This window comes from Aspergillus pseudodeflectus (genome assembly GCF_044049435.1).
Source record: "Aspergillus pseudodeflectus strain CBS 756.74 chromosome Unknown BJX68scaffold_4, whole genome shotgun sequence".
Lineage (NCBI taxonomy): Eukaryota > Fungi > Ascomycota > Eurotiomycetes > Eurotiales > Aspergillaceae > Aspergillus > Aspergillus pseudodeflectus.
In genome coordinates, this window is record NW_027263780.1 from 312,354 (window position 1) to 332,864 (window position 20,511).

General features: G+C 52.8%; 8 protein-coding genes across 8 annotated transcripts; 4 read left to right on the forward strand and 4 right to left on the reverse strand.

Moving 5' to 3' along the window:
* Positions 1 to 1,822: 1,822 nt before the first annotated feature.
* Positions 1,823 to 2,970, reverse strand: BJX68DRAFT_141412 (peroxiredoxin-like family protein). The gene is made up of 2 exons (XM_071036481.1): positions 2,512 to 2,970; positions 1,823 to 2,371 (listed from the first exon to the last, which is right to left on the reverse strand). The coding sequence occupies exons 1-2, from the start codon at positions 2,686 to 2,688 to the stop codon at positions 1,901 to 1,903; spliced, it is 648 nt and encodes a 215-aa protein (XP_070903716.1). The 5' UTR covers positions 2,689 to 2,970; the 3' UTR covers positions 1,823 to 1,900.
* Positions 2,971 to 3,538: 568 nt separating this feature from the next.
* On the reverse strand, positions 3,539 to 5,136 carry BJX68DRAFT_262294 (putative cyclin-dependent protein kinase complex component; the record flags this gene model as incomplete). Its single annotated transcript, XM_071044397.1, has 2 exons — positions 3,539 to 3,832; positions 3,886 to 5,136. 2 exons carry the CDS (start codon positions 5,134 to 5,136, stop codon positions 3,539 to 3,541), a joined length of 1,545 nt encoding a protein of 514 aa, XP_070903717.1.
* A 1,537-nt stretch (positions 5,137 to 6,673) lies between these two features.
* Positions 6,674 to 7,612, reverse strand: pre3 (proteasome core particle subunit beta 1; the record flags this gene model as incomplete). The annotated part of the gene is made up of 5 exons (XM_071044398.1): positions 6,674 to 6,998; positions 7,056 to 7,331; positions 7,393 to 7,407; positions 7,467 to 7,512; positions 7,573 to 7,612. The coding sequence occupies 5 exons, from the start codon at positions 7,610 to 7,612 to the stop codon at positions 6,674 to 6,676; spliced, it is 702 nt and encodes a 233-aa protein (XP_070903718.1).
* Positions 7,613 to 7,910: 298 nt separating this feature from the next.
* Positions 7,911 to 9,482, forward strand: BJX68DRAFT_141535 (alpha/beta hydrolase). The gene is made up of 4 exons (XM_071036482.1): positions 7,911 to 8,217; positions 8,287 to 8,799; positions 8,864 to 8,989; positions 9,045 to 9,482. Exons 1-4 carry the CDS (start codon positions 8,078 to 8,080, stop codon positions 9,196 to 9,198), a joined length of 933 nt encoding a protein of 310 aa, XP_070903719.1. The 5' UTR covers positions 7,911 to 8,077; the 3' UTR covers positions 9,199 to 9,482.
* Positions 9,483 to 9,674: 192 nt separating this feature from the next.
* BJX68DRAFT_141538 (ATP11 family protein) lies at positions 9,675 to 11,010 on the reverse strand. The gene is made up of 2 exons (XM_071036483.1): positions 10,647 to 11,010; positions 9,675 to 10,585 (listed from the first exon to the last, which is right to left on the reverse strand). The coding sequence occupies exons 1-2, from the start codon at positions 10,820 to 10,822 to the stop codon at positions 9,766 to 9,768; spliced, it is 996 nt and encodes a 331-aa protein (XP_070903720.1). The 5' UTR covers positions 10,823 to 11,010; the 3' UTR covers positions 9,675 to 9,765.
* A 159-nt stretch (positions 11,011 to 11,169) lies between these two features.
* BJX68DRAFT_141555 (flavin-linked sulfhydryl oxidase ERV2) lies at positions 11,170 to 12,481 on the forward strand. Its single transcript, XM_071036484.1, has 3 exons — positions 11,170 to 11,585; positions 11,642 to 11,770; positions 11,826 to 12,481. The coding sequence occupies exons 1-3, from the start codon at positions 11,383 to 11,385 to the stop codon at positions 12,139 to 12,141; spliced, it is 648 nt and encodes a 215-aa protein (XP_070903721.1). The 5' UTR covers positions 11,170 to 11,382; the 3' UTR covers positions 12,142 to 12,481.
* A 1,006-nt stretch (positions 12,482 to 13,487) lies between these two features.
* BJX68DRAFT_227181 (LYAR-type C2HC zinc finger protein) lies at positions 13,488 to 15,819 on the forward strand. The gene is made up of 3 exons (XM_071038622.1): positions 13,488 to 13,849; positions 13,923 to 14,045; positions 14,249 to 15,819. The coding sequence occupies exons 1-3, from the start codon at positions 13,829 to 13,831 to the stop codon at positions 15,677 to 15,679; spliced, it is 1,575 nt and encodes a 524-aa protein (XP_070903722.1). The 5' UTR covers positions 13,488 to 13,828; the 3' UTR covers positions 15,680 to 15,819.
* A 195-nt stretch (positions 15,820 to 16,014) lies between these two features.
* BJX68DRAFT_227182 (putative NF-X1 finger transcription factor) lies at positions 16,015 to 20,251 on the forward strand. The gene has a single exon (XM_071038623.1). It carries the CDS (start codon positions 16,347 to 16,349, stop codon positions 20,055 to 20,057), a length of 3,711 nt encoding a protein of 1,236 aa, XP_070903723.1. The 5' UTR covers positions 16,015 to 16,346; the 3' UTR covers positions 20,058 to 20,251.
* The last annotated feature ends 260 nt before the right edge of the window (positions 20,252 to 20,511 follow it).

Below are 20,511 nucleotides of genomic sequence, written 5' to 3' on the forward strand. Positions count from 1 at the left end.
TGACCATTCTGCAAGATGGCTCGTCTCTGCGTTCTTGGAAGTGCCCTGGGCCCTCTTTTCGACGCCATCCGGCCCAAGAACCAAGCTGCCCTTCGTTCGCTCTCTCGCGCTTCTCATCTGCTCATGCCAGCTTTGATCCCTCGAGCCCACGTCCGCCCCTTTACTGCATCCCAGAAGGGTTCTCGCCTCCCTGTTCGTTTGATCCCTCGCCCTTCTCGTCTGCTCATGCCTGCCTCGATCTCTCGTGCCCGCGTTCGCTCACTTGCCGAGTCCCAGAAGGGCTCTCGCCTTCCTGTTCGTTCCCCTCCCCCAGTCCCCGCCCGTCCAGCTCTTCGTCCTTCGTCTCGTTTCACGTCCCTCCTTGAGGAGAGAAAGGCGCCTCGACAGGCACGATCTAGACCTTGGGTCGGCAAGCTCAAGTCTCTTTTGACAATCCGATCAAACCTGTCCTCAGCTAGCCCTGATAAGCCCTCCAAGCCAGAGATTCACGCTACACACACAAAGAAGACCGCACGAGTCGACAAAGTCCACGGTAAGCCCGCGATCTCTGTCAAAGGCCCAAGCAAAGACAAGTCGGCGAAGAAGTGTGTTCGCTTGGGAAGACCTCTGTGGTCTCCGTCACCCGCTGGATCGAACGGCAGGACGATGTGTTTGACGGTCCCCCGGTGGCCATGGGCCATCTAAAGGGCTGGTCAGTCACATCTCTATTGGAGCCCGATGAAGATGGGGAGGAGGAAAAGTACGTCACATACTGGGGCTCCGGCTCCTTTTTTATGATGACCTCCAACCACACTAAGGGGCCTCCAGACCGTTGTGGATGCACATGGAGTGCGTTGGCCTGGTTCCAGGCTAGACACCCAACATGGCGTCCTAAAACGGTCTTTGAGGCGTGGCGTCGTGAACGAGAGAGAATCCTGGAGCAGAAGGAAATAGTCTTCCCACTGTCATTTTGTTGTACTGTCATCTCATGTCCTTCGTTAATTCCTCCCTGAGATTGCACAACATTTCCCTTCTTCCCCTTCTCTGACTGGCTCTCGTCTGTTAAAGTCCATCCAGGTGCTGCTAATGGTAAATAGATCGGGCTAGCGTCAATCCCGCTGTGATATTGGCGGCTCAATCTCAACCGCGAAAAGGTAAGTCTACCTTGTCACTTGCTATAATTTCTGCTAATATCCGCGAGACAGGGGACGTCCGGAAGACGGTTCCCTTTGTAGGGCTAATAACGCACACCCGTACGCATGATCTAAGTCGTAGTCCGTCGCCGAAGCGCTAGTAACCCCGCCGACACCGCCGCACGACCATCGACGACCGGTATTACTTTATATTGAATCGACTGGAAGGCGACGGGGGTATGTTTGATCTTCTCGAATGTCTATGCTGAGTCCTGGAAGATATTGACGATTGCATAGTTGGTTGGTGGGAAACGTCGCCGATCACAACGTTTGTGATGTGCTGAAGTGCTTGAAGTCTTCTACAGGTGAGCGGTCGTACATCATCAGCCAAGTCTCACCAAGCTGACCGTGTCGACTGCACAGGAGATTGCCGATGTTGATGTTGATGTTGAGGGTCAGTGGCCAAGGGTGAGGTTGGTGTTGGCTTAGTCAGAGGGTGGATTGGAAGTATAACTATAGGTGGGACGGCCATGCATGTTTATTGTATTTTATCCGGTGTTTGGGTTGGATGTATTTCTGTGTTCAGGGATTGGCCCTGTTCAATATCATTCTCCTATCCTGAACACGATCATTATTGGCTTATTATTCACAAATCTATCCAACACGAAATGATCTGTTACACGTAGAAAGGATAGCAAAAGTCACTCAGGGCCTCAAGTAGTATTGAATATTCGTCCATATTTGATTCCAATTACAACAGCAATTCCTACAGATAACTGCCAGTTCTCCTACTGTCCCTCCCCACCTTCAACCTGCTTCCCCCTAAGAATCCCCTCCAAATCTCCAATCTCCGTATGCCCCCAAGACGACTGCATCCGATGACACCACCTCACCTCCCCACTCTTCTCAAACAAAAACTCACCCCCCTGCTGCTGGCCAGGCCCAGCACTAAACACCAACCCACTAAAAACCTGCCGCAATCCCTGCCATATCCCTTCGACCGCCAACCTCGCCACACTCTTCGAGATATAGCCCGGCTGCTCGCCGACGTTCCACGAGGTGATCATGCCAAGCTCCTCGTAGAGTTTCCGCGTCGGATCGGCGTAGATGGTGTAGGGGGTCGAGGACTGCGTTGCATAGTAGGGGATTAGCTCTGGGGAGCCGCAGCCGATGATTATTATCGAGGTTGCCGGGGTTAGGGCTGCGAGTGTGTTTAGCGGGAGGGCGGTGCTGAGGCGGGTGATGTATTCTTGGCAGCTCTGTAAATTGTATATGGGACTTTGTCAGCGCTTATTCGGATTGTATAAGGGATTATCAAGGGCTTATGTGTTGGTATAGATATATACGCCCAGAATACGGGAAGGGAAAACCCAAAACCCGAAAGAAGGGAGGAACATACCCCGCAGAAGAAATGCCGTACAAAGACTATGAGTGTTCTCTCCGTCGTATCCGGTCCTGCGTAGAGATCCTGGAATCTGTGCTCCTTGCCGTCGCGGTCGAGGACGGGGTAGGAAGCAACCTTGGAGAGGAGGGTTGCGGAGGGAAGTTCGTCCGGGTTCTTGGTTGTTGATGCCATCTTGATGGCCTGTGCTGTGTCTTTGGTGAATATGTAGGGTAGCAAACTTGAGGACTTGGGTAAATAGGAACCTTGTATGAGGAAGAGAGGGAAAGGGAGAGGTAAAAGTATATACCCTACTGGTGGAGGAGGGGAGAGCTGAGGATACAGCACCTGGAGAGGGCTAACGCCGAGCGGGGAGAGGATGGACGCGCATGCTCCGCGCTCGCAAAGGTCTAGAGTTGGCGTATGGGGGCCTAAAACTTAAAAGGGCATGGAAAGTCAATGCGGTCTCTGTCCATTCAACTTAGTACCTTCCTGCGCCTCAGCTGAAAGCAGCTGATACTCCTTGGCTGGCTGGCTAGGCCAAAAATGATGTCATATATGCCTTGTCATCACGTGACAACGACTGCTCTGCCAGTATTTAGTCTCATAGTCCAAGGCGGCGAGAAGAGAAACGAGTAAAACCGTGAATATTTATAGGTAGTAAATGACACAGAGCAACCCGAGTCAGAGACAGTAATAGACGAGGACCGTACCAATATGCTGCAGTGAAAGTTGAAGAAAGCATAGTCTATGCATGGAGAATAGGAGGAAAGAAAGAATTGCGCAAATGAAAACCGTCGCTGAGAGGAAGAACAATATAGAGACAGAGGTATCAAAGAGGAATTTGCGATGCCAACCTTTGTACCAATCAAAGAGGATGTAGTTGTGGAGGAAGTGTACGTATAATGTCAATCTAGTAATGTGGGAATAATAGGTTGGTATCTGCGCTGCGCTGGACTCCGAAACATATATGAGGCAGATAAGCATAGGTGAGGCAAGCGTATACTAACGATAGCACTAGGATTTCATGGCGATTGGAGTCCGACTAAGGCGGCGTGGGGGTCTGACGGACTTCTGCATGGTCAGGGTGGCGCTTCTCGCGGGAGCGCATGTACATCCCGTCCGACTCGGGTTCCCGGCTCGTGGGAGCTGGAATCGGCTGAGGCAGCCCTGATTGGGGCGGTTGCTGTTGCTGAGCTATAATTTCACGGGCGTAAAACTCCACGAGCATGGTTCCATATGCTTCTAATTCCTCGACGGGGATCGAAAGGCGAAAGTCGTTCAATAGAAGGAACTGGAGTTCTAAATGGTTTAATTCCACTAGGGGAAGGCCGCCGACCTGTGATTTCAATCATAAGCTGGATTTCAAGACTGCAAGCATGGAAAGAATACCTTTGCGTATCTCGAGTTGGTGTAAAAGACGTCGGAAAAAAATTTACTGGCGCAGGTCACTCCAGCAATGACCAGTCGATGGATGTTGAAACTGTCAACAACAAAAAAGTGCGAGAGCTGGTCCTCATCTTGCTGCGGATTCACGGTTGGTGAGATGGGCGACGGCGACGACGGATCTTGCGCAACGATACCGGCAGATGACGGCGGAGTCACCATGGGCGAAGTATGCATCCTTTGTGCTGTGGAGGTTTCAGAGGACCTGGGCCTTGTCGGTTCCGTTTGCAGGGTGTCTGTACGACTCCAGCGACGGCGTAGGCGGTCTAATTGACCCTTGTTCACCATTTCAGTCATGCGGTCAAAATAAACTAGTAGGCTGAGAAAGACTTCATAGGTCGTAGGGCAATATTTGTGGATTCGAGTCAAGTAGCTCATGATGCTTATACTCGGGACGTTCTTGCCGTGGAATGCCAGCACACTTGACGCTTGTGGAGTAAGATTGCTGGCGCCTTCCGGAGGGGGGATATGTCGATGGACCTGCTCATGATGCGAATCGTTGGTGGTAGTGATTTTGGTCAGAAGCCCGGCAACCATTTCGATAATGTCCGTGACCGGCATGGAACTAATTTCGAACTGGCGATCCTGAGCCCACAACCCTGGTACATTGCTGCTCCTTTGCGACTGGGCTAGAAATTCTTCGCTGGCAAAACTTTGGATATGGGAAAGATCACGGATCTTGATGCGGCTAGGAGAGCTCGCCTCTGAACCACCTAGCGATCGGAGGGACTGGAGCGTTGGCCTCAGCTGTGGGGAGGCTGGAGATGAATGGCTTCCCGTATGCCTTCGCCCAGATGTTGTAGCCATATTACCTGACTGGCCGCCATAGCCGGACGGATGGGAGGAATACGCAGCAGTCTGAGGGCTTTGTTCACGGCGCAGCGGGTGGCCAGAGGTTGTCGTATTCATCGACACGGATTGATGCTGTACAGGTGTCGGTCCAGGCGTAATTGTCGACGACTCTGAAGACGACTGTGAGCCGCTGTGAGAGGATCTGTTGATATACGCCGGAACATCATGGGAGGGAAAATGGGCTGAACCTGTGGCCGATACCGATGGCGGGGCAGCGAAGGTGGGGGTAGTGTTGGACGAGGTGGATATGGAGTTTCCGGCGTCGAGATGCGAGGACGATTGGGTAGATTGACGCGATGATGGTCGATAGACAGATTCCGAAGGAGGGACGGCGCCTCCAAGCATGGTGTAGGAGCTATCAGTATGGTTCAATTGCGGCTGGTTGAGAACGACCAATCCCATGTCCGAGCGAGAAGGATTATTGAGAAAAGGGAACGGAATCGCGCGAATTAAGAATATAATACTGAGCCACGCGGCTCTAAAGCGAGTGTCAGCGGCAATACATTTGAAGGAGATGGCAGTAATGAGGGGGGTATTGTTTGTCAGGTAACCAAGGGTGAGAGAAAGAGGTAATGAGGGGAAGCAAGCGAACGACGATGCCGTCAGGAGATAAGGGAAATGACGCGGGGCCCGATATACAGTCAATCAAGTATTACCAACGGAAATGGCAGATTTGCGGGTGTGGAAACGATCGCAAAGGGCCAGAGCACTTGGGATGCGCGCAGCGAACGCCGACCTAACTGGGCAAGCAGGCTTCAGGCAGGCAGAGCAGATTCACGGATGAGAGACGGCAATCAAGGCACCCATTGCGATACAGAAGAGGGAATTGAATTTGGGGAAGGATCGGAGAGGACAGGAAGTAAAACAGGTTAAGGGGGAGAGTGAGGAGAAGCTAACCTGTTGGTGGCGGAGGGAATACCTCGATGAGCAGGAAAGTGGTGATGGCGACTGGCGACGGACGATGATGGACGATGACCGCTGGGTTCCACCGGGACAGTCAGCAACTTGTATTTGTATCAAACTCAACGCAACTTGGACAACAGCATCCGTCTGAATAATGGTGAATAAAAGATAACTGATCAATCCAGACTTATAACAGTCTCGAAGCCAGCTAAGCAAAAGTAATAAGGCAGTGATCAGCTACTACTGACTGGCCCGTCTCCTCCATGAAACGGTGAGTACGTACTGGACCTCAAACGATCCTCTGCGATTTGTCTCCCCTTGAGGCTTTCCACTGTCCAGGTTCTGGTCCTGTTTTCTTTTCCCCTCAAGACCCCTGGCTCGTCGCTACTGGTGGCTTTGATCCCACATGATCGATAGATTCCGAATCCGAAAGACAGGTATGAAATTCCAGATCCATGCCGGGCATACATGGACTGGAACCGGCGAATCGCGGCTCAGTGGAAGCGCACCTGGTGGTGATGGTCGGATGATTGGTGGCGCGGGAGATGGTCGTGATGCCGAAACCCACTCTCATTGAGCTCTGCTGCTCCCCGCTCCTGATGAGCTATATACGGGCCCCGGACGACCCTCCGGAACCTGTCTTCTCCAGCGTAACCCCTTTCTTCTACATATACATACATACCGATGCTGCAGGGAAGAGAGCCGCTACCCGGCTCATCCTCTGCGGATAAAAGCAATGTGAAAGGATGCGAATCTTACTGGTACCACAACCCGCCAGATCTTGCCTGGTTTCTCTCATTTCGCGGCATGACGCAGATCCGTCGCCATACGTACGTTTTCCAACAGATCATTCTAGGCTTCCAGAAATATACCTCCAGTGGCATTTTGCGCAAAGCAAGGGGGGCGGAGAACGATCAGATATAGACTTTCAATTGGTAACTAGCATTGGTGATACGGTCATTGTCCTTCGTGGATAGCTTTATCTGGTGACTCCAGGCCCGGTATAGTCGGTGTCTGGCAGATAGAGGTGTCGTTGCGCTCCGTTGGCCGTCAGGACGACTAACCTGATCACTCCGCCGGAGCTGCCGTCCCATTTGATCGCCTCCCGTAGTGCTCCCCGAACGAACTTGATACCTTCTTCCTCCGTCATGTTCTCCCTCCAGTTTGCGTCACAGTAACCGTAAATATAAGTCGAGCCAGACCCGCCAATTGAGTACGACTGCTTGTGCAGCGAACCGCCGAGAGGTATCGAGTATACTTGGCCGCCGTGTCGAGGGTCATAGCCAGCAATGATGATTCCAGCGCTGTGGCAAAGGATTAGGCTGTGGATGGCTCCAGCTGATTTCATAGGAATTGCCTACCTTAGCATGTCCTTGTTCTCGTAACATAGCTCTTGGAACAGCGCTGCTGCAACCTGGGTGCTTGGGGGCTCGTTGTTGACGATGGAATACATGTTCAGGTGGTACGAGACAATGTCGGCAACGGCTTGTGTATCTGCAGCTGATCCGGATCGGCAGCACCAAATGGTATCGTGAACCTGGGTCAATTTATCGGTAACTCGATTGGCAATGTACGCTCCGGTTGTTGTCCGACTATCCGCACCCAGTATAACACCGTCCTTGAAGTTGATGGCCATGCTGAGTAGGTTCCATCGTGTCAGAGGATTTGTGGATCAAGTTTGCGGCCGAGATGACTTACATGGATGTTCCTAGGCTGAAAGAAAGCGGTGTTAGTAGCTAGTCATAGAGGAGTTCTGAATTCGGAGAACGTACTTGACCTCGCCGCTTTTCAAGTGATTCATATCGACGTGGATTCCATCTGTAACGAAAGTCAGATACTATATATGATAGACTTTAGCAGTAGCAAATAGCTCCAGACCTTCCCCGAGCATCCCCGTGAGACCGTGATTGGCGACCATCGCGTTTCAGGAAGAATGAAGGGACTGTGTGGAAAATGTTTGGAAGGCTGAGTGCTTGGTAATTGGATGAGTGTGTCTGTCAAGGTAAGAGTCCAAAGGCGGCGTGATGTATGTGCAGCTGTGAGTTGAGAGGTTGAAGGTTTGAGAGAAGAGCTTCAGAGCTCAAGGCAGGCGAGCCTTACGTGGGCGACGAAGCTCGAGCTGATTCCGCCGGGCGGTGAGAGCGAAGGTCATTCCCATTGGACCGCCTTCCCGCTGTCCTCCCCGCAAGCCGCCTCCTGAGTGTCTTGGGATCCAGAAGACAGATTCATGATCTATTCCTCCATCTCTTATCGCGGCGGTATTTAGACTTTGTATCCACCTGATAGGGAGCCGCAGTCCGTCGTTCGTCTATTAGTCTATCTCTTGCTCTTTTTACCATCTTAGACTGTTCTTACAATCTTTCCGTCAATCCCTCGTGCCACAATGTCCGAGTCTCCGCCGCCCCCACCGTCGTGGAGTATAGCCAGTATGGCCAACAGTGCCGTCCAATTCCTGCGTCTTCCCATGATAGCATCCTCTGGCCTAGCCGTTGTCGCCAGTGGTCTTTTGTACTTCAAGCAAAAGTTCGTCTATGACTCCACCATTGCTTTTTGACCCTGTCCATCGCCAGCCATAGTCTAACTTTTGTGCAGTGAGCTGATCTACCCCCGAAATATCCCCGCTGATGCGCGCACCAATGTCCCCAAGCCCCGCCAATTTGGAATTGAAGACTATGAGGAGCTCCAACTCCGCACGCCGGACGGCGAATCTCTGCATGGCTATTTCATTCGTGCACCTTTTAAACGATCAAACCAGAATCTTACCGTGTTGATGTTCCATGGCAATGCAGGCAACGTGGGTCACCGGATTCCGATCGCAAAAGTACTACAAGATTTCCTGGGTTGCCATGTTCTGATGGTCGAGTATCGTGGATATGGCCTCTCCACCGGTGTGCCAGATGAGGCTGGGCTCAAGGTAGATGCTCAGACGGCGCTTGATCATCTGCGGCAAAGAGCAGAGACGTCCAGGTCCCAGATTATCGTCTATGGACAGAGTCTGGGGGGTGCAGTGGCAATCAACCTCGTGGCAGCCAACGAGGACAAGGGCGACATTGCCGGCTTGGTTCTCGAGAACACGTTTCTGAGTATACGAAAGTTGATCCCAAGGTGCGTGGTAGTCTGCTATCAATGCAATAATAGCGTGTTCTGGTTGAATACTAAGTGCCTCCAGCGTCTTTCCCCCTGCCCGTTACTTGGCGCGCTTCTGTCATCAGACCTGGACAAGCGAAGATGTGCTGCCGAAGATCACCCAAATTCCTATTCTCTTCTTGAGTGGACTCAAGGACGAGATAGTCCCGTAAGTGTCACCAGCTACCTCAAGCGATAGCAGCTAGGTCTAACGTTACGTATAGGCCGTCTAATATGACCCAATTGTTTGCCATTTGCAACTCGAAGCGCAAAATCTGGCGAACTCTTCCAAATGGTGCACATAACGATAGTGTCGCTGAGCCAGATTACTTCGAGCATATTCATTCTTTCGTCAAGGAAGAGGTGCTCAACCAATGATCAACTCAGCAGCTGACGACTTATGAATACGCCGGTGCCGGAGCCCGCGATATACTCCCTCATGACCCGAGGAATGCACGCTAGATATATGTCCGACCTTTTTCTCAACAAAGATCACGGTGTGGCGGTCAAGTGGTTTGCATTTCCTCCGACTTTACGACTACCTTCTACTGTACCTTATTATTTCTGCATAGCTCCGCCCTCCGTCTGTCCTTTCCCCTATGGACGTCTTCTGAATACAGGGCGGAGCGTGTTTAATCTTGCCTTCTTTGTCCCTATTACCTACCATTTTGAGCGGCCACCGGCTTCAAGACGAGACCTCGGATGTTATCAGTTGCTATGTGAATGTGAAACCGGCGTTTGTTTTTCGATCTACATTCTATAGGCGCTTGATCCTGGAGTTAGGTTCCTTTTGATTGTTTAGGAACTTGTTTATTTTTCAATACCACTCATCGTCATTGACTCTTAAATTTTGCCAATCTAAACCGTCTATCAACACACAACTCAAATGGGACATAGGTGTAATACAACGTCGAAGTGAACAGTAAGAGAGAATAATTAATAATCTTACAACTTCTCCGCCTCAGCCATCAACTCATCTATCTTGAACCCTTCCGCATCTCCCTGGGTGAACATGCGCAGCAGCTCGCCCTTTCGTCCACTCGCCTGGCCACCAAAATCATAAAAGCGCTGCACGCAGCTAGCCAGCCACGTAGCCTCAGTAGTCGAGACACCAGAGTCCGGCATAACCTGCCCGTGCATGAGCACAAGACCCTTGTCATCCGCGAGGTCCAGATGGTGCGTGATGGTGGTATGTGGCTGCGCATACGCCCCATGCAACTTGTACGCGGCCAGCTGCGTAAAGATGATGGTCGAGATATGCGAGTTGATAGCCGTCGGCGCCGACGCAGGGGGGTGGAATGCCCATTGCAGGAAGTGAATGTCGGCGCCTGTGTTTGCGTCGGCAGCTTCAGTAGTCTCGGCCGTCTGGCCTTCGGACTGCATACGCGGGAGCGGGAGGATAAACTGTGGGTTCTGGCGCGCCGCGGAGACGATGCGTTGGTATGTTTCTAGGGGAATGACGGCGCAAATGGAGTGGGAGTTGGAGGCGTGGCGGAGGCGCCAGAGCGCCTCGATTTCTTTGGGTGGGAGGTCGCGGATCTTCTCGACATCGACGTAGGAGCTGAGGGGTTTGATGCCGGTTGATTCAGAGGCCTGAGCAGCTTGTGTTTTGGGAGAAGGAGGGGGTGTAGGAGGCGCAGGCGGGCGCGAAGTTGCGGAGGGGGATGGTGGTTCCGGAGTGAGGACTGTGGAAGCTTCGCGGCGGAGTTGATCAATCTTTTCCTGGTGCGCGGCTTTGAGCGATTCGACAGAATCGTGGCCTTCTCTGTGTCGTTTTTCGTTAGCAATGAGGGATTGAGAGCATTGATGGCTTAGCGGCGACTTACTGTTGCGCCTTCTGGTGGAGCTTCGATCGGTATCTATCCAAGACCTGGTTAGGGTCGCGGTGTGTCGCGAGGAAGCGGATATCGTGAACTTGGGCCCATCGCCGCTGTTGAGACCGCACGAATGGTGTCCGGTTTCGAATAAGCGACTGGAAAGCGGTAGGTCTGAGAGAGGCCATCTTTGCTGGTATTGAGAATGGGTTATAGACAGCGGCTCGGGAAGTTCAAGGCCAAACAAAAAAGGCAGATAGATCGGCACGCGGTTATGTAAGCGTCTCCCCGCAAAGAAGCTATGGGCCGGAGAGCCTCCGACACCCTTTAAACCATTGAATGGCGAGCTACGAGGGTATCGCTGCCATGAAAGAGTAGTATCAATTGACTATACGTAAAACGCAAATCTCGAAAAACATGACTCCGTTCGCTCGCATGTCTTGCAAGGGGCATGCATAAAGTTGCATAGTGACTAAGCATAACAAAGCCACATGCATTCCACATGGACAGTTCCATATTCGAAACATTCCCTCCAGCTCCTCAGACCACTGTCGCCTCATGTATAAGGAAGATGGACTTTGGCCTCATCTTCTCAACTTCTCTCTGATCTTACTACTATACATGAACACTCAACTCCTATGTTTTGACTACTTTTAATGCATCTCGCGTCGCTCCTTTCGCACCCTTGAAACCAGCTGGTCATTACGAACTCGATTCCGGTCATTCATATCCTCCTACTCTCTCGACCATGGCGAATCGCCAAATCACTAGGCGCATCCTTATCAGCGCATCTATTCTTATATTTATTCTTTTCGTCTTATTCATTCAACCCTACGGGCCACCGAGCCCCGCCGTTCGAGCTCCGGGCCATCTCGAGAAAGCTCCGCAGGTCAAGGATGACTTGATCAAGGGGGACATCGTGATGCCCCGCCTGGGAAACGAGACCGCTAAGTATGCAAACTCACCTAGGCTTAGTTGGGATCCCTGCTAATCATCTGAAAAACTAGGGCCGAACTAGGCCGGGCAACATGGAAGTACTTCCACACCATGCTCGCTCGATACCCCGAAGAACCCACGGAAGAGCAACAAGAGACACTTCGCTCATACATCTATCTATTCGCCAGACTCTATCCATGGTATGACTTGCCTTAGTTTGCCCACCCCGCGCGCCAAATACTAACAGTGAACTAGCGGTGAATGCGCTTCGCACTTCCAGGGACACCTGAAGAAATACCCGCCACAAGTTTCGTCGCGCAATGCGGCTGCTGGATGGGGATGCTTCATACACAACGAAGTAAATGCGATGCTCCACAAGCCGGAATTCGACTGCAATAAACTTGGCGATTTTTACGACTGTGGTTGCGGGGACGAGCAAAAGGAGGGCGAAAACGAGACCGCTGAAATCGGGGAAAAGACCGCTCGCGAAGACAATGGTAATAGTGACACCATCTCGCCTGTTGAGATATCCCGGGAACCGTCAGTGCACCACCCTTACCTTACCCTGTGAACCTTGACTGATAGCTTCCAGTACCACACGCGGTGGTTAGATCTCTGTTACGCAAATCCGATCGTGGAGGCGCTCCGCAGATCCTCGCAATATCTCTACTAATACAATCAATCAACGCTGGCTCGTTGAATTTGCATCAACTCCTATTCCATTTGTAAATCAGTACCGGGATTTTGGCCAGGATAGGTTTTACAGCTCTTAGTTGCGGGACTGGCATAGAACGTCGTGTGAATTCTCATACAAGCCAAACCAGGGTTTATATGCCGTCAGTGCATCCGGCCGACCCGGGCGACTCATTAAGAATGCGACACAAGATGCATAGTTGTGCGCATGACTCTGCACTGTGAGGGTTGCTGTGTCTGTGACCGGCGCAGCTGACCATGGCGAAGGAGGCTTTTTCTGTTCAATGTAGTCTTCACCGCCATTGCCATTTTCCTCAGGTTCAAACCAAAAGGTGGGATCAGACCAACTCGAGATTTCTATCAGACGCAACTTAGCTCTGAGCGAGGTGCGACTGGGACATGCAATGCTTAGCCAGTACTACGTTTGCGCGACACTCGGCGCTGAACCGCAATTTTATATTCCCAGATTACCACATCTTGGTGAAATAGCCAATCCGGCCCGCAAAGAGTAGATCGTGATGACGTTTGGATTGGGATAATCTGTATACCTCGTCTATATGAGCATCCCCCGTCCGCCTTGTACAAGGTCCAAGCCGCATGGGCCCCCTGGAGCAAGGATCAGACAATGGCAGACACCATCATCCACCCGAGTCAATGCACGAAATACTGTTATTTTAGGTGAAACCCACTTCGTAGGCGGAGCTCTTATCTTGCATCCAAGCGCCGCACTAACAGTCAAAGGGAGGGGCGGTCCGCAAGAGCGCGAGAGCAAGTCTCCTGACAGGCTCATAAGTCTTTAAGATCCCTTGTGGAGGGGCGTATTGGGGCGCCCACCATCCTTCAGGGTTTGTTGATCGTCGGTAGTGTTGCATAGCCCAGTTCGTCCTGACTGCAGTGACTGCAATGCCTCATTTCATCTCCGTTTTATCCGTGGTTGCTGATGATGGAGGCTTACTGAAGTAGTGATACAACCAAAAGGCGTCAAATCTTTCTATAGAGGGATTACCTGAGATTTGACTCTCAACTGAAGAGAAACATAGATGGTCCAATATTAACAGGACCAGAGTATGGTGTGGCAGTGTGGGGAAGCATGGATAGCGCCTGGTTTCCAAGGCAAACCCCGCGGGCCCAGCGGCGGATCCTCTTCAATCCAAAATAGGCATAGCGGCCCATTTGCCTCTGGTTTTCTTTTCGATTTTTTGATCGCGCCAAAGCAGAAAACTAACAAGAAGTGCGCAAATTGAAACAAACTCGAAGGGCAGGAGCTGTTTGGTCTGAGAGTCGCTTGTTTATATTCCGACGCCTGTCGCGCAAGACTCCTGACTTCCTCATTCGTTCTTCTTTCTCTTGTTGCCTGCCAGGTTGACTTTTGTTGTTCTGTCAACAAAGGGCAATTCCCTTTTTTTTTCTTACTTGCCTTCGTCCTGCGCGAAGGATTACCTGTTCTTACTGCGGGGTTGGTGCGCTCTTGTTCACACCTTATATACCAGGTTAAAAGAGATATATTATACTCTTGCGATCGTCTAGAAGCCTGTCGTCTGTGTTATAAACTAGCTACTGCCAACATGGTGTCATTCTCATGCGAGGTAAGTTGCTGGACTCTGCATCTGATCACTTCTCCCTTGCGGAAATGATGTCGCTAATCCTCAATTATGATAGGCGTGCGGTGATGTCCTGACAAAAAAAAAGCTCGACCCTCATCGTAACCAATGTCGCGGCGCAAGTTATACCTGCATTGACTGCATGGTCCATTTCCAAGGAACCTCCTATAGGTCGCACACGGTACAGCCTCATCTCCATTCGATTCGTCAATGCCGCGGGAGGATATAGTGTTGGGTGTCTCGGACTCCTAGCGGAGAAACCAACCGAATTCCTGCCCTCGGCATTGTCTTGCGCATGACGGCCTTCCGCCAACTCGGCAAAGCGCCTCGCCATGATAGCATGATGGTCTTTTGATCTTAGACTAGCGGCTAACTTTATTATAGTCATGCATGAGCGAGGCTCAGAAATACCAGGGCGCTCTATACAAAGAGAAACCAGCCAAGAACGGACGGAAAGGCAACAACAACAAAAATGATAACAAGCAACCCCAAAAGCCCAATACCGGCCACCGTGCTCCCTACGTCGAAGACGCCCCCGATTCCCAAGTCAACCTTCCTTCGGCTCCCACTCCACCCGCCCCCACGGATACGAAGTCAGCGCCTTCAAAGGAAGAGGCCAAGGTCAATGTCTTTGATTTCCTGGTCGACGAGAAGACACCAAATGCATCCAAGGTCTCCATTGCCCAGCCCAAGGAACAAATGAAAATGGTGGACCATGCTCCCTCTGTCTTCGAGCCTGGACGGGCGAAGGCGCGTATTGACACGGAGGATGACGATGAATCGAAGGATTACGATGTCGCCTACGAAGAGAACGGGTTCTCTTACGGCTCCGGGCCGATCATTGAGGCACCTTACCCCAACAACAAGAACGCCGCTGTCTCAATGGAGTTTATGACCCCAGCGCCAAAGAAGAAGAAGGATCGGTCGCGCAAAGAGAAGCAACAGTCGCCTCCTACTTTGTCAAGAACTACGAGTGATAAGAAGCGAAAGCGCCACATTGATGACCACGACGCTGAGGACGCAGATACGCCGATGTTGGAAGCTCCCTCCAGCGTGGTCAACCACCCAGGGACACCGATGCTCAGTCATTCCGGTTTGACAGGAGGTCTCGACCGTATGCTCCGGTCGCCGTCATTAGACGACGATGAAAGTTCAGAGAACCCTCGCCGACGGTATCAGGACCCTTCGTCGCCGCTGAAGCGTACCCGGCGCGATGAGAAAGAAGGCCACGGAGATGCAGGCCTCGGTATCTCAATCAAAAACCGAGCTGAGCGTCTAGTATCTTCTATGTTTGCTGGCTCAAGCGTCTCCGGAAGCAGTGCTGCCGGTGGCGATATTGAAGTCCGCAAAGCTAGGAAGGCCCCCAAGGTTCGAAACGCATCAAACGGACAAGCTTCGTCCGACGTAGTCAAAACCAAACGCAAGAGCAGTGCTCAAACAGACGGAGATCGCCCATCACGGCGTCTCAAACAAGTTGATTACCCCGAGCGGTCATACTCCCCACGAGACGACAGCGGCCGTGAGGTAGTCGTCTACCGACAAGAGAACCATCCGGACGAGGTGCAGCGCGAGATGGCGGCGCATTTCTTGTCCCTAGTGACCAAGGGCCCTGAGAGCTCTCGAGGCTTTTCCATGAACAAAGTCCTCAAGCGGTTCCACAGGGACTTCACAGACGAGTTCGACGGTGACGACCGCGGACGCGGTCAAGGCCGAAGCCGCGCAGACCGCGAACGAAGAGTCGACGACGAGAAGGATCTGTGGCGAACGCTACGTGTGAAGCAGAACGAGCGTGGGGAGATTGTTTTGTTTTACTAAACGTATGAACATATGGTTACTGGAAGATTTTTGCATGGCGATGATATTTCTTTACTCATTCAGGAACCGCATAGCGATGATGTTTAGGATTCACAGTACTACAGTAATTTGCCAATGATCATTCTTCTACTTCTCCGCAAGGTCAAAAAAGCAGTCCCACTATGAGTAATTGTGACTCGAAGGCCCAGCCAGACACGAGCGCTTCTGCTGCAGAGTATGACTCATGTTAGCAACAATGTTGCATTGGGCATAGCCTTGGATCCTTGATTGAGCAATGACTGTGAATACCTTCAGCTCAGACTTGATGATTAAATAATAAAACATGTAACACCCATAATAGTCGTACCATTTCGTAACTAGATTCGACCCAGGACTAAAACTCCGTCCCTAACAAACGCCAGCTTCGGAGCCACACAGAGCTCTCGCCGCACTCTCACCTCACCTAAATAAGAATCCAGGACCAGGAACCTTCACTTTTTCCCTCTGGTTCTCCGTTTCCATTCTTTTCTTTTCTTTTTCGCCTCGTCGGGCTTCGTTCGCCTCCAAGACCGAGGCCACTTTTCCTAGTTTCTTTTCTCCCCATCCCTGGTGTTCATTCCTTCCCACCTCGACAATTTCCGATCTCCGCAATTTTCGAGCGGGGGAAAAGGACCCGATACCTCCTTCGATGAGCGCCGAGTGTCAAATTTTCCCAAGCGCAAGCTCAACACCAACGCAAGTCATGTCAGCCAGCACGGCAACGTCCACGCCTGTGCCCGCGCCCGCGCCCGCCGGAGAGGGTACTGGTGCTCCGCGAGCTCCGAGACAGTTCAGACGTGGCTATCGAGGTCGCAATCCGCGGAATAACGCCGAGCGACAGACTCAGACTCAGACACAAACGCAAAGCGAGACCTCAACCCGACCTCCGCCACCACCGGCATCGGCTCCGGGAACCCAGACACAGCACGGTGAGACGGCACCACCTTCGAACACGACGAATGCTTCACAGCCACAGCGGTCTCGGCGAGGGCCAAGGAGTGGGCGCAGAGGAGGACGGGGACAAGGACAGGCACAGGCACAGAATGAAACGTCGGAGGGAAGGCAACGACTGGATCGGGGCCGCGGTAGCGATCGGGAGCAGCAGGCGCAAGGACAGTCACAATCACAATCACAACCACAACCGCAGCATTGTCCGCAAAATGGCCGGCGGAGATTCGAGGGCCGGTTGACGAAGTCGCATCAGAATTCGGAGGACGATACACCAGATGGGCAGGCAGACGATATTGGGGATCAAGGATTGAGGGGCGATGCGCCGACATTTGTACCTGGGGTATCGCAGCCAAATGGCAAGAGTTCCGCCCCGCCTTCCAAGGGCAAGACGAAAGCGAAGAATCCCCGGACGCGGCCACCGAAGGTTACGACAAAGTCCGAAGCCGAGGATATAACCACTCGGATCCACGAAGATATCGCGCACAATTTGTACGAATGTCCTATTTGTACTATTGAGATTGGACGCAAGTCGCGAGTTTGGTCGTGCGGGCTCTGCTGGACTGTTTTCCATCTGAGCTGCGTGAAGAAATGGTCAAAGAACGAGGGCGCTGCGGCGCAAGATGCCGCGCGCCGATTAGGGGAGGATGGGGAGTCGAGTGGGCCTCGTGCATGGAGATGCCCCGGGTGCAATCTCGCCCAGGAGGTATTCCCGTCGAGCTACTCTTGCTGGTGTGAGAAAGAGGTCGACCCGCGCTCGTTCCCTGGGCTTCCACCACATTCGTGTGGGCAAACTTGCTCGCGGAAGCGAAAGGGGTGCCCGCATCCTTGCGATGCGACTTGCCATGCTGGACCATGTGCGCCGTGCACAGCGATGGGACCGACTCAGGATTGTTTCTGTGGCAGAAATTCCTCGACGAAGCGGTGTCAAGATACGGACTACGAGCGGGGATGGAGCTGCGGCGAGGTTTGCGGAGATTTGCTACCCTGCGGCGAACATACCTGTACTCGACCGTGTCATGAAGGTCTTTGCGGTGCTTGCGAGGTCAAGATTGATGCGCGTTGTTACTGTGGCAAAGTGCAGACTGAGATGCTCTGCAGTTCGAAGGATGAGGAGTTGAACAGTGAGCTGCTACATGGTGATGATGTTGAGGAGTGGACGGGGTGCTTCAACTGCGGAGATTCTTGCAGTCGACCGTTCGATTGCGGTGTACACTTCTGTCAAAAGAGCTGCCATCCACAGGACGCCGAGGCGGCACATTGCCCGAGATCGCCAGACGTGGTCTCCCACTGCCCCTGTGGTAAGACGCCCTTGGCTGATATTCCGGGCTACACCCCGCGGGAAACCTGCGACGACCCGATCTCGAACTGTCAAAAAGCCTGTGGCAAGACCTTGCCCTGCGGACACGCATGCGAGAAGATTTGCCACACCGGACCTTGCGGTTCATGCATGCAGATAACTTCGATAGACTGCCGCTGCGGCCGTAACACCTTCACTACAGTCTGCCACCAAGGCCAAATTGAACCCCCTCAATGCTTCCGAGTCTGCAAAGCCGGCCTGCACTGCGGGCGACACGCATGCGCCGAGCGGTGCTGCCCCGGCGAACAAAAGGCAATTGAGCGTCAGGCTATGCGGCGAAAGCTCAAGTCTCACCTCCGCCCTAGCGACGAGGATTTCGAGGCCGAACACATCTGCACCCGGGTCTGTGGCCGTATGCTGAAATGCGGTCGGCACACTTGCCCGGAGATCTGCCACAAGGGACCCTGCAATACCTGCCGAGAGGCGATATTCGAGGAGATTTCCTGCAATTGTGGTCGGTCGGTCTTGTATCCACCTTTACCCTGTGGAACACTGCCTCCTCCGTGCTCGTTCCAGTGTGAACGGCCGAAACCATGCGGCCATCCTCAAACGGCGCACAACTGCCACACGGACGACGAGTCTTGTCCAAAGTGTCCATACCTGACGGAAAAGACATGTCTGTGCGGTAAGCGGACGCTGAAGAACCAGCCTTGCTGGCTATCAGATGCACGATGCGGCCAGATTTGTGGCGAACCGCTCAAATGCGGCTCTCATTTTTGCCAGAAAAACTGCCACCGGCCCGGGGAGTGCGAGGACGCTGCGCAGCCTTGCCAGCAGGCCTGCGGGAAGACCAAGACTCTCTGCAGCCATCCTTGCACCGAACCTTGCCACGCCCCTTACCCCTGTTCTGAGAAGACACCTTGCGCGTCCACAATTGCGGTAGCATGTGGCTGTGGACGCCTTCGCCAGGAACGCCGCTGCAACGCAGCAAAGGCTGTAACGACCAAGGGCCAACTTCAACAACCCCAGCGCCTCCCCGCAGCAACACCACTAACCTGTGACGACGAGTGCGCGCGCCTCGAGCGTAACCGCTCCCTCGCAGCCGCCCTGGGCGTGAACATCAACTCCTCCACCACGATTGCCCAAAACACCCTCTCCTCCACAAACCTCCCTTACTCCTCCGAAACCCTCGACATATACATTCAGCTATCATCAACATCCCCACTATCCACACTGCAATCCATCGAATCAACCCTTCACACCCTCGCAACAAGCAATACAACCCGCTCCGTTCGCACACAACCCGCAAAGTCCTCCCTGCGCGCATTCATCCACTCCCTCGCCGCAGACTATGGCTTCGCAAGCGAGAGTTTCGACCCAGAACCCCACCGCCACGTCTTCATCCTCAAACCCACGACTTGGACAGCACCCGTCTTCGGTCTGGGCAACGGCATCTCCGCAATCGGAATCGCCGGGATGAGCGTCGCAGAGTGCGTGAAGCTGCGCGATCGTCATCGCTTCAAGGAGCGCGAGGCGCAGCGCCTCGCAGCAGCCGAAGTGAAAGCGCAGCGCGACGCTGCGAAAGCACAGGCTGGTACCGAAGAAGGCGGTGGCGGCGGTGGCGGATGGGCGCAGGTCGCTGCGTCGAAGCGCGGGACTGGCGTGAACAACAGTCCGCGGGGAACCCCGATGTCCCGCACACCAACTGCCCTGTCGGGCTCAGGGTCCTTGTATGCGGCTCTTGCAGCAGTGAACGATAACGGCGAGGCGCCGGCGTTCAGGAAGGAGAAGCTTGTTCTGAGGTCTGGTGTTGGTGCCGCGAAGCAGGCTCGGACACCGCCGGCTGAGGTTGCGGATAGTTGGGAGGAAGAAGAGGAGAAGGAGGAAGAGGAGGAGAGGCGCAAGAGTGGGGAGAGCGCTGAGGCTGAGGCTGAGGCTCGGCCGGCTGATAATGCTGAGGCCGATGCCGATGCCACCGGTGCCGCTGATGCTGCTCAGCCTGTTGATTCGGGGATTGCTCAGGTTGCTGAGTCCAGCCAGGCCGCTGATGCTGCTGAGACGGCTCCTGCAGAGCAAGAGCATGTCTCACATGATACCATGATCAGGTCATGATTTCTATTTGTGTTTTTTGCTTTTTTTTTCTTGCATCTTGCAAATCTCCATTGCACGTCCAATCTGTCTAGCACTGGCACTATGTAGCATAGCGAGTTCAAGCGTACTGAGTTAGTACGACAACACTTTAGGCGAGGCGCAAGGGTAGTAAAAGTCTACGCGATAAAATATCAAAGCAATTTTCACTTTGTGAATCATTATCAAACCGGAGTAGTCACTAACGAACTCAGAGTACTTACTTAAATGGATAAGAATCCGAGCCCGGCAAGGGCTCAAGAACTCTCGTCTCACCTTGAGACAAAACCAACGCAGCATAAGCCTCAACATAGGTCCACAATTGCGGAGGAAGGACCACGAGCCAGTTTTTATCCATTCTTCAAGGATGCATTTACTCCTGAGCCACATGAGCAGTAAGTACCCTTCCTATAGCTCAGTTTGTTATACTTTCAAGGTT

Coding starts and splice junctions, on each gene's coding strand:
- BJX68DRAFT_227182 (XM_071038623.1), top strand. CDS start 16,347: ATGAGCGCCGAGTGTCAAATTTTCCCAAGCGCAAGCTCAACACCAACG.
- BJX68DRAFT_141538 (XM_071036483.1), bottom strand. CDS start 10,822: ATGGCCTCTCTCAGACCTACCGCTTTCCAGTCGCTTATTCGAAACCGG. Junction 10,586..10,646: donor CTCCACCAGAAGGCGCAACA/GTAAGTCGCCGC, acceptor AAAACGACACAG/AGAAGGCCACGATTCTGTCG.
- BJX68DRAFT_227181 (XM_071038622.1), top strand. CDS start 13,829: ATGGTGTCATTCTCATGCGAG. Junction 13,850..13,922: donor TGGTGTCATTCTCATGCGAG/GTAAGTTGCTGG, acceptor CAATTATGATAG/GCGTGCGGTGATGTCCTGAC. Junction 14,046..14,248: donor CCTCCTATAGGTCGCACACG/GTACAGCCTCAT, acceptor ACTTTATTATAG/TCATGCATGAGCGAGGCTCA.
- BJX68DRAFT_141555 (XM_071036484.1), top strand. CDS start 11,383: ATGGCGAATCGCCAAATCACTAGGCGCATCCTTATCAGCGCATCTATT. Junction 11,586..11,641: donor CTGGGAAACGAGACCGCTAA/GTATGCAAACTC, acceptor CTGAAAAACTAG/GGCCGAACTAGGCCGGGCAA. Junction 11,771..11,825: donor TTCGCCAGACTCTATCCATG/GTATGACTTGCC, acceptor ACAGTGAACTAG/CGGTGAATGCGCTTCGCACT.
- BJX68DRAFT_141412 (XM_071036481.1), bottom strand. CDS start 2,688: ATGGCATCAACAACCAAGAACCCGGACGAACTTCCCTCCGCAACCCTC. Junction 2,372..2,511: donor TACGGCATTTCTTCTGCGGG/GTATGTTCCTCC, acceptor TACAATTTACAG/AGCTGCCAAGAATACATCAC.
- BJX68DRAFT_141535 (XM_071036482.1), top strand. CDS start 8,078: ATGTCCGAGTCTCCGCCGCCCCCACCGTCGTGGAGTATAGCCAGTATG. Junction 8,218..8,286: donor CTTTTGTACTTCAAGCAAAA/GTTCGTCTATGA, acceptor ACTTTTGTGCAG/TGAGCTGATCTACCCCCGAA. Junction 8,990..9,044: donor CTCAAGGACGAGATAGTCCC/GTAAGTGTCACC, acceptor CGTTACGTATAG/GCCGTCTAATATGACCCAAT.